The 14796-nt window shown below is 36.8% G+C and overlaps 1 protein-coding gene across 3 annotated transcripts in view; it reads left to right on the top strand.

Moving 5' to 3' along the window:
- The window catches only part of GAB1 (GRB2-associated binding protein 1), a 128841-nt gene that overhangs the window by 106081 nt on the left and 7964 nt on the right, over positions 1-14796 (top strand). For 2 of the 3 annotated variants that reach the window (XM_011987158.1, XM_011987159.1), the window contains exons 7-8: positions 11595-11688; positions 12954-13077. In XM_011987158.1, coding sequence (XP_011842548.1) covers positions 11595-11688; positions 12954-13077 — 218 coding nt within the window. Of the gene's footprint in view, positions 1-9902; positions 9993-11594; positions 11689-12953; positions 13078-14796 lie in introns of all 3 variants that reach the window. The other variant, XM_011987157.1, reaches the window with a different exon arrangement.

The following is a 14796-nucleotide window of genomic DNA, read 5'->3' as shown; positions in this document are numbered from 1 at the left end:
AACATAATTATCTTAGACCCTTTGCCTATTACCCAATTCATAATAGTGATATTTTCATCACACTGTTTCTGTCACTGTAGTGTTTGTTTTGAGCTACATGTTGTCTGTATTAATAGAAGCGTATTTTACACATACTGTATTAAATATTGGGAAAGCAGATGAGTCACTGGAAATACAGGACAAATTATATTTTGACCTCTTCAATTGAAAATTTTATATTTCTGATGGAAAGGGGATTTTGTAAAGTTTGGGAAATTTATCTATCTGTTGTAACTTCTCTTTATGTCATGACATAAATCTACTATAGTTAATCGCTAAACTTATCTAAGGCCCCCATCTCTGTCTAGTCCCTGTCTAGCATGATGCAGCAGCTGTGTGAGCCCCACGTGGTGTCTTTGTGTTGTTATGTTTGGCCTTGTCCATTCACTCCTTTCTGCAACAGTCTGAACATTAATTGCTGTACTGACTTTTTTTTAAGCCAGTGCAAGGTTTTGTATGGTGTTTTTATACACCAGTTTGGTTAAAGTACCTTCAGGCTTAGATCCTAATACTGTGTGGGGAGCATACAGAAGACTAATCCTGAGAGCTTCCCTGGGTGACTCTTTCGGCACAGTGATGGATTTGCTCTAAATATTTTTTCAAGAGATCCTTTAAAGTTTCTGAATGTGATTAAAAATTAGCATGCACTTTTTAAAATTTTTATTCTTTTATATTGCAATTTTTATTTTAGTTTCAGGGGGATGCATGTGCAGGTTTGTTACCTGTGTATATTATGTGATGCTGAGATTTAGGGTATGAATGATCCTGTCACTCAGGAACTGAACATAGCACCCAATTGTTAGTTTTTCAACCCTTTCCCCCTGCCTCCTTCCCCTCTCTAGTAGTACCCAGTGTCTGTTGTTGCCATCTTTATGTCCATGTTTAGCTCTCACTTATAAGTGAGAACATGTGATATTTGGTTTTCTGGTCCTGCATTTATTTGCTTAGTATAATGGCCTCCACCTGCATCCGTGTTGCTGCAAAGGACATGATTTCATTCTTTTTATGGCTGTGTAGTATTCCATGGTGTATATGTACCACATTTTCTTTATCCAGTCCACTGTTGATGGGCACCTAGGTTGATTCCATGTCTTTGCTATTGTAAACACTGCTGCAGTGAACGTGTGAGTGCATGTGTCTTTTTGGTAGAAAGATTTGTATTCTTTTGGATGTATACCCAGTAATGGGATTGCTGGGTTTTATGGTAGTTCTGTTCTAGTTCTTTGAGAAGCCTCCAAACTGCCTTCCACAGTGGCTGAACTAATTTACATTCCCACCAACAGTATATAAGCATTCCCTTTTCTCCACAGCCTCCTGAGTATCTATTGTTTTTTGACTTTTTAGTAACAGCTGTTTTGACTAGTGTGAGATGGTGTCTCATTGTAGTTTGATTTGCATTTCTCTGATAATTAGTGATGGAGTATTTTTTTAATATATTTGTTGGCCACTTGTATGTCTCATTTCTAGATTTGTCAGTTCATGTCTTTCATCCATATTTTAATGGGGTTACTTGTTTTTTGCTTGTTGAGTTTTTTGTAGATTCTGGATATTACCCCTTTGTCAGATGCATAGTTTGTGCATATTTTCTCCCATTCTGTAGGTTGTCTGGTTACTCTGTTGATAGTCTCTTTTGCTGTGCAAAAGCTCTTTAGTTTAATTAGGTCCCACTTGTCAATTTCTGGTTTGTTGCAATTGCTTTTGAAGACTTGGTCATAATGTCTAGTTTCTTGAGGGTTTTTATCAGAAAGAGATGTTGGATTTTATCGAAAGCTTTTACTGTGTATATCGAGATGATCATATGTTTTTTGTTTTTAATTGTTTACATGGTGAATCACATTTATTGATTTGTATATGTTGAACCACTTTGCACCTTAGGAGTAAAGCCTACTTGATCATTAACATGCTTTTTAAAAACTACATGTATACAATAATCAGTGTTTGGAGAATGTATGAGTAATACCAGTACATGTAACTAGATTTTGATAAACAGGTATTAAAGTTTAACTCTTAAGTCAAGCTTTGGGTTAGATTTGTTACCATTTAAAGGAAATAACTATGGAGTGCATTTTTACAGCATAGCCTTAACATGGGGTTTCTTTCTCTGAATATTCTCTTGACTTCAAAGTATAATTATCATTATTACATTTCTCTTTATACCATGAGACCATTAAAACGTATAACAGTTTTTCACTTCTCTGCCTTGATTACTTTCTGGAATTAACAAATGATAATGTGAATTACTTTTACTCTTTCTTGATTTTGGAGATGCTTACTGGAAGTAGGAGAATAATCTGCAAAACTTTTGGAAGAGTAAAAAATTCAGGCTTAAAAAAAGTTTAGGCTTTGTAAAGCCTGTAATAATACAGAAAATAGAATGTCTACTTTGTGTGGAATTTATGTAAGTAGTTACCTATTAGAATCATGCATTAATAGATCACATCTGTTTATTTGAACTATGACCTCGCATGACTGCCTTGACTGTATTTGAGATGACCGACTTGAAATACCCTTAGAATTTAGTTCTTCCCTTTTTCCATTTAAATGACAAGCAAAAATGACTGGGCACAGTGGCTCAGCCTGTAATCCCAGCCTTTTGGGAGACCAAGGTGGGCAGATCACCTGAGGTCAGGAGTTTGAGACCAGCCTGACCAACACTGGCGAAACCTGTCTCTAGTAAAAATACAAAAAAAATATCCAGGTATGGTGGCACGTGCCTGTAATCCCAGCTACTCGGGAGGCTAAGGCATGAGAACTGTTTGAACCTAGGAGTTGGAGGTTGCAGTGAGCTGAGATCGTGCTACTGCACTACAGCCTGGGCAACAGAGCAAGACTCCATCTCAAAAAAAAAAAAAGACAAGCAAAAATGTCTTTTGTGTGTGTGTGAGATTGATCAGATTAAACACCACTAACTTTAGGAGAAAGCCAGTTCATTAACATTCATACAACACAGATTTAAGCACCTATCGGTTACAGGATATAAATTCTCCAAACAAGGAAAAGGTTGCTCCCCTGAAGAAGCTCACCATCTAGGAGAGGATGTGGAGAAGTAAACACATTATCATAATTACCGTGGAAGGGGCTGTGGTTGAAGTAAACTCTTGGCACTATTAGGGAAGCTCCCCTGAGGAAAGTCTGAGAGTGTGAGTGGCAATTAAATGATGCTAGGGGAGGGCAGCCTGGCAAAGTATCTTCTCATTAGAATAAACAACATGCCCAGGTCCTTTAAAAAGAGGGGAGATGAGACAGGCCCAGAGTCGTGGGGAGGTAGGTGGGCGGGCAAAAAGAAGGGAGGAAAGTACCAAAGGAGGGACGAATGCCAGATGCCTTGCAGTTGCCTGATCCTGAAGGAGTTATAATTTATGGTAATGAGTTTGGACTTTATTCTGAGTGCACCATTAAAGAATTTTATGCAGGCACATAACATAATCAGGTTGGCCCTAGAAAGCTCATTCTGATTTAAGAATACAATAGAGAAAATAATTGTATTCTTTAATGTAAGATGTTATAAAAATCACTTTTCTTTCTCAGAGAGTGCTTTGCCCAGTTTTCCAAAATCCAGGGTTCTTGAAGCCTTTGTTAAGACAGGATCAGATAGGAAAGGCATAGCAAAAGTCGGCCTGTCTGGCAAACAGGAAAGGCATAGCAAAAGTCCCCCTGTCTGGCTCCCTCAACTTGGGGAACTTACAGTGATTTTTGGAAGTTTTGAGGCACTTGGAGTGTAAGCGGAACTCATATAGCCATGCAGTGCGAATTCATCACTTTCAGAGAAACAAAGCAGGTAAATGAAGTGCTCATTTTTTTAAAAAGATATCAGACAAACAATTTTTTATTTTCTGGTGTGAATGTCTGACGCATGTCAGGGCCTTCATTTTAAAAGAGCACCCCGCTCTTTGCTGCTCTTGTTTCTTAGGGTTTCATGAAATGGTGGTGCTACATTAAGACTAGCTTTACATTTTGCCTTGACATCAGTGTTTGCACAGAAAGATTTTATGCAGTTTGCAAGGATATTTTCTTTCTTTTTCTTTTAGAGACGGGTTCTCACTATGTTGCCCAAGCTGGTCTCAAACTCCTGGGCTCAAGTGATCCTCCCGCCTCAGCCTCCCACAGTGTTGGGATTACAGGCATGAGCCACTGTGCCTGGCCTGCAGTGCTGTTTTCTTTGGCATACTTGGGGATAATTCCTTAGAATTAAAATTGTTTCTTTTTTTTGTTTTTTTTTTGAAGGGCTTTAGCTTTTGAGGGTTTAAAAGTGTCCTCCTCCATTAGAATTCACATGATATAAGAGAGCAAAGCAAAGGGAGGGTATGAATCATACGCTGCATGCTCTTCTAGAATGGCATATATTTTCTAGTTAGTGTGTTTTCAGTTTTTTCTTTTAAAAACCATTAAAATAATTTACAGTGATGAGGTTACAGTATACAGCAGTATATTAGAAAAATGTTAGACCAAGAATACAAAAAGCCAGAATTTATTTCTGGTAATACTATTAACAACCACTCCTTCCCATTAAATGACATTGGACAAATCCATTGACTTTTCTTCACATAAATTTTCTTATTTTAAAATGTAAAATTAGATCATCTCTAATCATACTCCCAATTAGGGAGCAGATCACATGATCAAGAGATTGACATTAACAACCCTCCTAAGAATTAAAGCACAGATAGAAATTCCCCCAGTTGTCAGTGCTCTTCACTAAATTATGTTGCACTCTTTGTTCAAACCAAGTCTAGCAAAAGCCAAGTTGTAGCTGCCTTGGACTTAAAGGTTCAGGTTCACAAGAGTTCTCTGTTTACTCAGAATTTGAGAATCACCAAAGTTGTTTTATTTTTGCCTTTGCTTTAATATTCTTATTTCTTATTATCTATTTTCATACTTTTCTTCAGCAATCAGTAAAACATTGGCCTATACAGGCAGTAAAGGAGGAGAAAAGGCTAAGACAGTCCTCCTTACACCTTGGACTCTTTTTTTCCTTTCTCTCAAGTAATATAGGGCTATTCTTTGGGTGCGATTTTCATGTCTGTCTGGAACATAAATGTCAAATTGAGTTTGGAAGCATAGAGAAATCAAGCTAACAAAACCCCTAAGTGACATAGTACAATTCAGTGCAACATTTCCACATTGTAGCTTCTGCCCTAAAATTAACCTTAAGCTTTGCACAGAGTAGAAAATACATGTAAATTTTATAAATGCATTTTTAAAAATCTCTATATGATTATATCATATTGTTCTATTAAGAAAACCAAGGAATACCCTAGAAAAGGAGTGTCCTTTTAGTACCCACCCCAGAAAAAAAGGTAATGGAGATGAGGAAGAACTTGAGTGAAAGGCTTACTGATTTCATGCATCTGATTTTGACTCATACGAGTCTCCTTGGAACATACGACATCTTTAAAAATTACTTAGTCCACATTATCTTCATCATTACAATTACTTACATTTTATATATGTTTTCACTGTTACCAAGAGGAAATTACTGGTCATGAAGGTAAACCCTTCAGAGAAATGTAACGATTTTACATCTCTAATGTTGGAAGTACTTAAAATTTAGTTGAGATAACTTACTGTATACAAAAGCAAAGCGATACAAATACTCTTCTAAGAGTAACTATAGTAAAGACTGTAGGTTTGAAATAAGGATATGGGACTAAGAACATGAACCCTCTCTGTAGATGCACAGGATTTAAATTCTGGCTCTACCAGTCATCATCTGTGTGACTCTGGGCAAGTTACTTAAGTTCTATAAGCCCCAACCAGCGTGGTAATACAATTATTAAAATCTCTTTTAAATTGTACCTTCCCGATGTGGTTGTTAAGAGGTGTTAGCATGTCTAATACCTAATAACTTCTCAATAAATGTTCATGATTGATAATTAAGTGTAATGGCATTTCTCTGGGCAGTCTTAGAGAATGTGTTCTAACTTGAGCTTTGTGTAGAAATTAAAGTCACTGATTGATAAAGCAGTGATGGATATTGATAGTGAAAGAATGTAGAAAAGGGCTGAAATTTTAAAGATGTACATGAGAAATAGAGAATGGTCTAGCCAGAGCAGAGCACAATTCAAGGGAAGAATGTGATGTAAACACATCCGTAGTTTATTCTTGTGGCATTTCCATATTCTCCATGACTTCTCCAAATAAGTTATATGTATTCTGTGTTCTTGTCTGTAAAATCATTGCTATCTTGAAATGTAATTCATTGAATAGAACACTCTAAAGTTGCTGGATACTATGTTGCACTTGTTGAAGTCAGAATAAAAATACACAGATGAATCTTTAACATTTTATTTGGGAAGCAAGACTGCAATTTGAGATACACAGACAAAGTGGTCTTTGTTATGTCTGAAGAACGAGGAGGAGGTTGGGAGTTTTATTAGAAAGAGAAATCTTACGTATTGTTTTAAAAGAAAGCTCACTGGCACTAGAGAATTTCTTGGGAGCTGGCAAGATCTGATTGGTGAATGATGGCGGTAGGTGAAACCAGTTTTAGAGTCATGGCAAGTCTCATGCAGCAGCTGCTACATAAAACCGGTCTTAGGGTTGCAGCAGGCCGTTTCAGCACCAGGGGCTGTGGAAATGTTTTATTTTATTTATTTTATTTTTATTTTTTGAGACGGAGTCTCGCTCTGTCGCCCAGGCTGGAGTGCAGTGGCCGGATCCCAGCTCACTGCAAGCTCCGCCTCCTGAGTTTAGCCATTCTCCTGCCTCAGCCTCCTGAGTAGCTGGGACTACAGGCGCCCACCACCTCGCCCGGCTAGTTTTTTTTTTTGTTTTTTTTTTTTTTTTTGTATTTTTTAGTAGAGACGGAGTTTCACCGTGTTAGCCAGGATGGTCTCGATCTCCTGACCTCGTGATCCGCCCGTCTCGCTAATGCTTGGATCAGTTGCCCTGTGCCGTGAGTGCTTCCCCCCCGGCCCCTCAACCCTAATTTAGTTGGCTACAACAAGAATGACCCAATTTGTATAATCAGCTTTCACACACCTTTCTCACTTAATGGACCTTTAATGGCTGCTATCTTTCTTCTGTCCTTTTCAGTTTGAAAATCATTCTCCTAGCTAGAGAAGACTAAAGTAAGATAGGAGTTGAGTTTCTCTCGCTTTTTTTTTTTTAATCTATTATTATTAGTTTTTTTTTTCCCAAACACGTTTGTTCTTGCCTTGTTTCTCTTCCTCTAGAAATAGATTTTAAAAGACCCTCCATGATATTTTTCATAGGCCGTGAGCATTCTGGATTATAGTCATCACACCAGCATTCACACAGGCTCGGGTAACTTTCTCATTGACCTTGACTCCCTGCTCCTTCCATTTCAGTCCTTCCCATTTGAAAAGCTCTTTTTGTTGTCATATTGGGAAATTATTAGCATTTTGAGACCAAATGCAGATGCTCAAAGGGGATGGACTACATAACTCTGAGAATTTGTACCTAAGGATCCAGAAAATGGTGTCATTACTAAGGGCGTTGGAGGTGGAAAATGGCATTGGTTTGGAGGAGAAACAATTAGTTTCAGCTTCAGAAGGATAATTGGAGGTGACCTGTCAGGCAGTTGGAAGGTAGAACTAAAGAAGAAGGTGAGAAACCATAACTTGGTAAGATTTAGCAGTCATGTGATCTTGATTATTTAACCACAAACATAGATAAGATACTGGGGGCGCAAAGCTGAGAAACGCAAAGAGTGACCACTGGGAGATAACTATGGTGAAAAAAGTCAGGAGGGAGCTGCAGAGCTAATGAAAACAGATCCTTCAGAAAAGGAGGAGTGTGTCTCACACATTAGGTCAAGACCAGCAAACCAAAAGTAGTTCTAAGAGCATTTTGTAATTAAACTTGACGTCACTGATGTGTCAACTCTCTGTGGCATTCACGTTGACATCCCCCCAGGCCACATCTGTAAATCCAGAGTAGTATCAACTATAGACATAAGTGTAGGAATGAGCACATTTCTTCTCTCCTCTGCTTGGGTTCCTTAGTTTGTGACTGTGTAGCACAGAGTCAGCCACAATGGAGAGTTCAAAACTGAACTCCAAGCAGCTCCAACATAGTATCCAGCTGAATTTCCTAAGATTCTCTGTATCCCTAAAGGTCTGGAAAGGTAAGACAATATGGTATAGAACAGGAGTGCCACACCAGCAAGTGGCAGGCTAGAGGAAGTCTTAACTCTGCCTCCGGTTAAAGTGTAACCTCAACAAATCACTTAATCCCTTTCTTTGGGTGAATCTCATTCTTAAAATGAAGAAACTAGATTTGTAAGGGCCTTTCACTCCAAAATAATCATATAATTTTAATACTAAGACTTACCCTCTGCCTCTGTTTTGTTTTGTTTTGTTTTGTTTTAAGGGTAGCACACTATTTGGGGGAGTTTAAAAAGTCATCGTAGCCGGACGCGGTGGCTCACGCCTGTAATCACAGCACTTTGGGAGGCTGAGGCAGGCGGATCACGAGGTCAGGAGATCGAGACCATCCTGGCTGACACGGTGAAACCCCGTCTCTACTAAAAATACAAAAAATTAGCCAGACGAGGTGGCACGCGCCTGTAGTCCCAGCTACTCAGGAGGCTAAGGCAGGAGAATGGAGTGAACCCAGGAGGCGGAGCTTGCAATAAGCCGAGATCCAGATCGCACCACTGCACTCCAGCCTGGGAGACAGAGCGAGACTCCCTCTCAAAAAAAAAAAAGTTGTCATCTTCCTTTGCTTTAGAAAAGGGTCCTGCCGGTGTGGGCCCTGGGTTAGGGAGTTTTAGGGGTAGGGAGTGAATCTTGCCCAAAATTTTAGTATTTACCTTTTAAAATCAGGCTGCCTCATTTCTGAATAAACTGAATGTATTGTCTAACTTAGAAAATTGGTTAGGAAATTTTTATTTTTTATAACCTCTACAGAATTATATTTTAAGAAGCTTTGAGATTTCGGTAGGTAAGGTGCTAGATATCAGCATTTAACCAGCAAATTCTGATTCTGCCACCTAATAGATGTCAACTCAACTTTGTAAATTCCAAGAAAAAAGAAAATTTAGTGCCACTAATAATGGAATAGCTTAAATCACTGATTCAAATGATATTGCAACTCTGGCATCCAGGCTTCTAATGGGAAAGATGTCTTTCATAGGCTTTTCAGCAGTGCTTTTATGTGGCAGACATTAAATGAAAGGAAGATGATGGTAACTGAATTTATGCTTTCATATACTTAATTAAACTGAAGCTAGGCAATCAGTATAACCAGAATCTAAACATCTAATTCTTGCAGATGAAGCCATTGGGCAACCAGTTAGTATCCAGAGGAAAGAAATGTTGGTCTTTTATTGGTTTTAGATTAGTAAATATAGTAGTGGCCACTTGCTTCTCTAGAAGAGTCTTGGTTAGGAGGTGCAGGAAAAGATTAAGGTTTTAAAAACATCTCTACCAAATTAGAAAAGTAATATTACAAGGACATAGGCCTTCAGGCTTTCATATGAGACACCAGATTTCAAAGAAAAGAAAGATGTAATTGAGATCTGACTAGGGTAGTCTACAAATTTTTTATTTGATCCAGTTTTCTAAGACATGTTAGAAGAAAAACTAACATGGCACATATTTTCCCTCTGTTCCCCCAAATGAAGATAACAACTAACCAGGCTGATTATCGCACTAAAATCCTACCATCTTTTATACCTCCTTGCTGCTTACATCGTTGCATGTAAATTCCTCTTTTCCGTTGTGCTGAGCATGAGCATGAATTTTATGTAGCAAGACTGAAATATTCTCCACAACAAACTTTTGTTCATGCTTTTAGATGTAACATTTTTGCACAGGGCTCTGTTGCATTTTTTACAGAATCCATTTTCCAATTAATAAATAACATTATATTAAGAGAGTCTTCTTTTTACCAATTAGGTCAAAGTCCTAAAATTTTAAGACTCAAACCCCATGGTTTAGAGCGAACTGATTCACAAACCATAGGTGACTTTGCTACAAGAAGAAAGGGTATGTACTTTAGCACCGCATGTGGTATGGGGCATTGGGAATTTATTTTGTAATGTTCTTTTTTTTTTTTCTAAAAGAAGAACCTTAAATACTATTGCTGTTGTAAATAGAACTTTCCAGCACATTATTTCTAAAATGAATGCTTCCCATGTATGCCATTAACAACAGCATGTTAAATATTTGATAATATATGATATTCAGACTTCTCCTTTTGCATTATTCTTTTAACTTTTTAGACAACATTTTATCCTTTAAATTTGTGAACTGTTTGTGATTTTCTGTTGTCTTCTGTCTTTATGTATATGTATTCTGTTCTGACACAGAAGAATCATTTCCATGGATTAATTGTGCCATTATTTAAAATCTAACAGCTAAACTGCTATTAGCCTTTGGGTGTCAAAAAGTAAAACATTAACAGTTAAAGAAATACTTTCAGTCAGCGGAATATTCTGTATCTGTCTATTTTAAGAATATAGACAAGCAAAATGGTTTTAGCTAAAATTTAATAAGTTAATTTGGTCTTCATTATATATGAGTTGACAAAATACTTATGAGCCTCAATGTGTATGGTCCTTTAAAATGACCATTCATTTTATAGTGTAATGGTAATTATGCCATAATTGATTAAAATTGAATATACATGGGCAAAGACTATAAATAAATCTGGAAAGATGAAATTTTTTGTTAAGAGTGGCAGAATGAAACATAACTGAAATATTTACCTAATATGTTTAGGTAGTCTCCTAAAATATCTAGTATTAAATAGTATTGTTTTAGTTCTTTTGCTCACTCCATAAATTTCTGAAAAAATCTCAGTTTTGACTTTAAGAAAATGGCTAAGAACTCTGGTATATACTGGTTTAATTGTCTACTGCAGTGTGAGGTAAATAAAGATCACTTATAAATGAAAATTATTATTAGCATTTACTTAATTGTATATAATTTAGGAAGAGATTTGTTGGTTAAATTACACTAACAATTTGAAGTAAAATAATTGTGGCCTTTTTTCAGAGTAGAGTTTGGATCTAAAGATATAAATATTGTTTCGTTTTGTTTGTTTCCAGACTGGACATGAATTATTTTAAAAGATTTGAACTTTTTTTGGTTTGGGGTTTTAACAAAGTTTTGTTTTTAATAGTTTCTATGCATCATTTTAGATATATAATTATATACTTCAGTATTGAAGAATAGGAATGATTTTACATAGATGATTAAATTTCCTTACTGAGTATGAAATTGGTGAAATAATTTATCAAATAATGAAACGTATAAAGCAACCATAGAGAAACTGGGTCACATTACTCTTTCTTCATCTCATTTAGTTTATATTCATAAAACATGTACTTAGGCAACATGTTGTAATAGAGGTTTAGGCTTTGAGGTAACAATCATGAAACATTTGATTTAGCTTTTACCACTAATTACTTAGCTATGTAACCTTGGGCAAATCATGTAACATTCATGAACCTCATTTCATATGTGAAACTAGGTGGTCTTAGGTTTGCTCTATCAAATATAGAGTTACAGAGAGAGAATCTTGTTTGTTTTCCAAAGTTCTGTACACTAAAAATCTCTTTTTCTCTTTTTTTTTTTTTTTTTCAGTCAAGCCAGCACCTTTAGAAATAAAACCTTTGCCAGAATGGGAAGAATTACAAGCCCCAGTTAGATCTCCCATCACTAGGAGTTTTGCTCGAGAGTAAGTCCTTTGTCTAAAATATGTAGTTTGTATGAATAATGTGACTATCTAGAATTGTTCATTATCCTGGAAAATATCTAGAATAGTGGTTCTCAATGGATGATCTGAAGAGCCCCCTTTTTAGGGGTTCTGTGAAGTCAAAACCATTTTCATTAATATATTAAGATGTTATTTGCTGTATTTATTCTCCTACTGAGTGTACAGTGGAGTTTTCCAGAGGTTACATGATAAGTGATGATATCATTGTGACACCCAATAGAATATGTGTATTTGTGTACTACTTGTGTTTTAAAAAATAGTCTATTCTCATTTCTAATACGGCAAAATGAATAGGTACAACTCATGTAAACAAAAATTTCTTGGGATTCTCAATAATTTTTAAGAGTGTAAAAGGTTTATGAAACCAAACATTTCTGAGGATTACTAATCTTGAAAATGTGGTCGTCTCTTGTGGAGATTATGTAACCGAGACTTATTTGCCACTTTTTTTTTTTTTTTTTTGAGACAGAGTCTCGCTCTGTCGCCCAGGCTGGAGTGCAGTGGCAGGATCTCAGCTCACTGCAAGCTCCGCCTCCTGGGTTTACGCCATTCTCCTGCCTCAGCCTCCCGAGTAGCTGGGACTACAGGCGCCCACCACCTCGCCCGACCAGTTTTTTGTATTTTTTAGTAGAGATGGGGTTTCACCGGGTTAGCCAGGATGGTCTCGATCTCCTGACCTCGTGATCCGCCCGTCTCGGCCTCCCAAAGTGCTGGGATTACAGGCTTGAGCCACCGCTCCTGGCCACCAAGACTTATTTAAATGTATATAGGAAAATGAGAGGAATTTATGAAGTTACAAACCTACGTTGAACATATGTTCATGTTTTACGTGTGTGTGTATATATATATTATATATTATGTATATTATATATTATGTATTATATATTATATATAGTTTTTTTAAAAATAGAAATTCTTGTCTTCCGTTTTATATCTGTAACTTTCTACTTATCACCAAGTCACTGGTAGTGGGTTTTTTTTTTGGGGGGGGGGGACTTGTTTTACACAAAATATTTTGCTGTCCAAAATACACTTTTATAAAACAGTTATAAATATTAGTTATGTGTTTGTGCACAAAAATTATGTCATTATAAATTTGTACAATGAATGATTGTAAACATAAGGGAATATTTCTGAAAGAATGCAGACTATCATTTTTATTTGGGGAATAATTTTAGGTATTATTGTCAAGGCTTATGTTTGTGATAACATGTTTCTGTAATTAGCTCTTCTAGGTTTCCCATGTCCCCGCGACCGGATTCAGTGCATAGCACAACTTCAAGCAGTGACTCACATGACAGTGAAGAGAATTATGTTCCCATGAACCCAAACCTGTCCAGTGAAGACCCAGTATGTAAAGTTTTAACTTCTCCTTTTCTGAGCAGCCCTTTTCAGTCATTCAAGCTAGAACTGTTCTGTCTATAAATTTTATCCTCATATATTTATATACTTAAGAAAAAGCAATAAAAGACAACTTTTTAAAAGCTTATTAAAAATAATGTCATAAACTCTAAAAACAATAAAAGGTGAAAGTAAACTGTAAATGAGTTTAAAAAAAAAAGTTGCCTGGCACAGCAGCACAACCCTGTAGTTTCAGCTGTTTGGGAGGCTGAGGTGGGAGGATCACTTGAGTCCTTGAGTCCAGCGGTTTGAGGCTAGCCTGGGCAACATGTCACCCCATGTCTAATAGAAAAAAAATAAAGTTTTCAGTTATATCTCATATAAGAGATACTTGATTTTTGATACTCTTCAAGAAAATACACTGGCAGCATTTTATAATACAGTTCTCTAAGGCCGTGTCACAGCACTCTAATGGTGAAATGGTCTTATAAATAAGTAATATACCCTTAGATAGGTGTAAAGATTAAAGAAGACCTCTTATAAACATAACATGTTTCAGGTTGAAACATGTTAAACATGTTTAGTTGGCTATACTATCATAAAGCATGAGAATTTTCTAATGGTAGTGAGCATTTTGTTCCTTAGAAATCAGGTAGTTGCCAGAAAATACTTCAAATGTTTAAGAATACAAACCAATTTTAGTTTTAAAAAATATTTGGCTTTAGCTTTTCCTTAAGTCAGATTTAATGTTTGCTTTGTTATTTGTATTTTAGTAGATAAGTATATCTGTTAGGATTAAATTTCCCTCTGAATAAAAGAGAATAAATATTCGTGACTCAAGAGAGAATTTTCTTTCTTTCTCATGGAAAAGTCTGGAGAGAATCAATCCAAGGCTGTTGTGGCAGCTCTGTTCCATAGAGTCTTCAGGGATTCAGACCTTTTCCAGCTCTCCGGTCTGCTTTCCTTCGGTGTGGCACATATGCTCATTGGACAAGATGACGCTCCAGCCAACAGAGCCACATGCCAACTCCAGGTGGAGGAAAGGGAGAAAAAGAAGGGTACAGCCCAACTGCCTCATAAGGACAGTTCCTCGAAACTGCTCTCTACAAACCATTAACCAGAACTTAGCCTGTGTGGCCACACTGAGACACAAAGGAGCTAGAAAACATGGCCTTAGATCCGAGGAACAGTGAGCCCACCTGAAAATCCCATGCATATGGGAGCAGGGAGAGCAAGTATTGAGGGACAGTCAGGCTATATCTACCAGGATAAGCAAATACCTAATGTCAAAATTTGGAATGAGTAACATTTTAGTGGCCCTATATTATTTAAAATAGCCCTATTTAGAGGTATAAAATAGAAAGCCCAATTCTATCAATGAATTGGTTTTTCCTCCTTTGTAGACTTTAGGCAGAACCAGGTTTCTTACAACTATATGTTGTTAGGAAACATAATTAAGTGATATGAACAACTTGATTTTGTGCTTAAATTACTTAACTTTAAAATATTACCAAATCTTAGCCAGGCACAATGGCATGCGCCTGTAGTCCCAGCTACCCAGGAGACTGAAGCAAGAGGATCTGTTGAGCCTAGGAGTTCACACCTAGCCTGGGCAACATAGTGAGACCTCGTCTATAAAATTTTTTTAAATATCAAATGTATAAAGTATTCAAAAATATCCTTGAGGAATCGCCATACTGTTTTCCATAATGGTTGAACTAGTTTACA

The sequence above is a fragment of the Mandrillus leucophaeus genome, unplaced genomic scaffold (genome assembly GCF_000951045.1).
Source record: "Mandrillus leucophaeus isolate KB7577 unplaced genomic scaffold, Mleu.le_1.0 Scaffold301, whole genome shotgun sequence".
Classification (NCBI taxonomy): Eukaryota; Metazoa; Chordata; class Mammalia; order Primates; family Cercopithecidae; genus Mandrillus; species Mandrillus leucophaeus.
The sequence above is the reverse complement of the archived record's forward strand: the minus strand, read 5'-3'. Positions and strand labels throughout refer to the sequence as shown.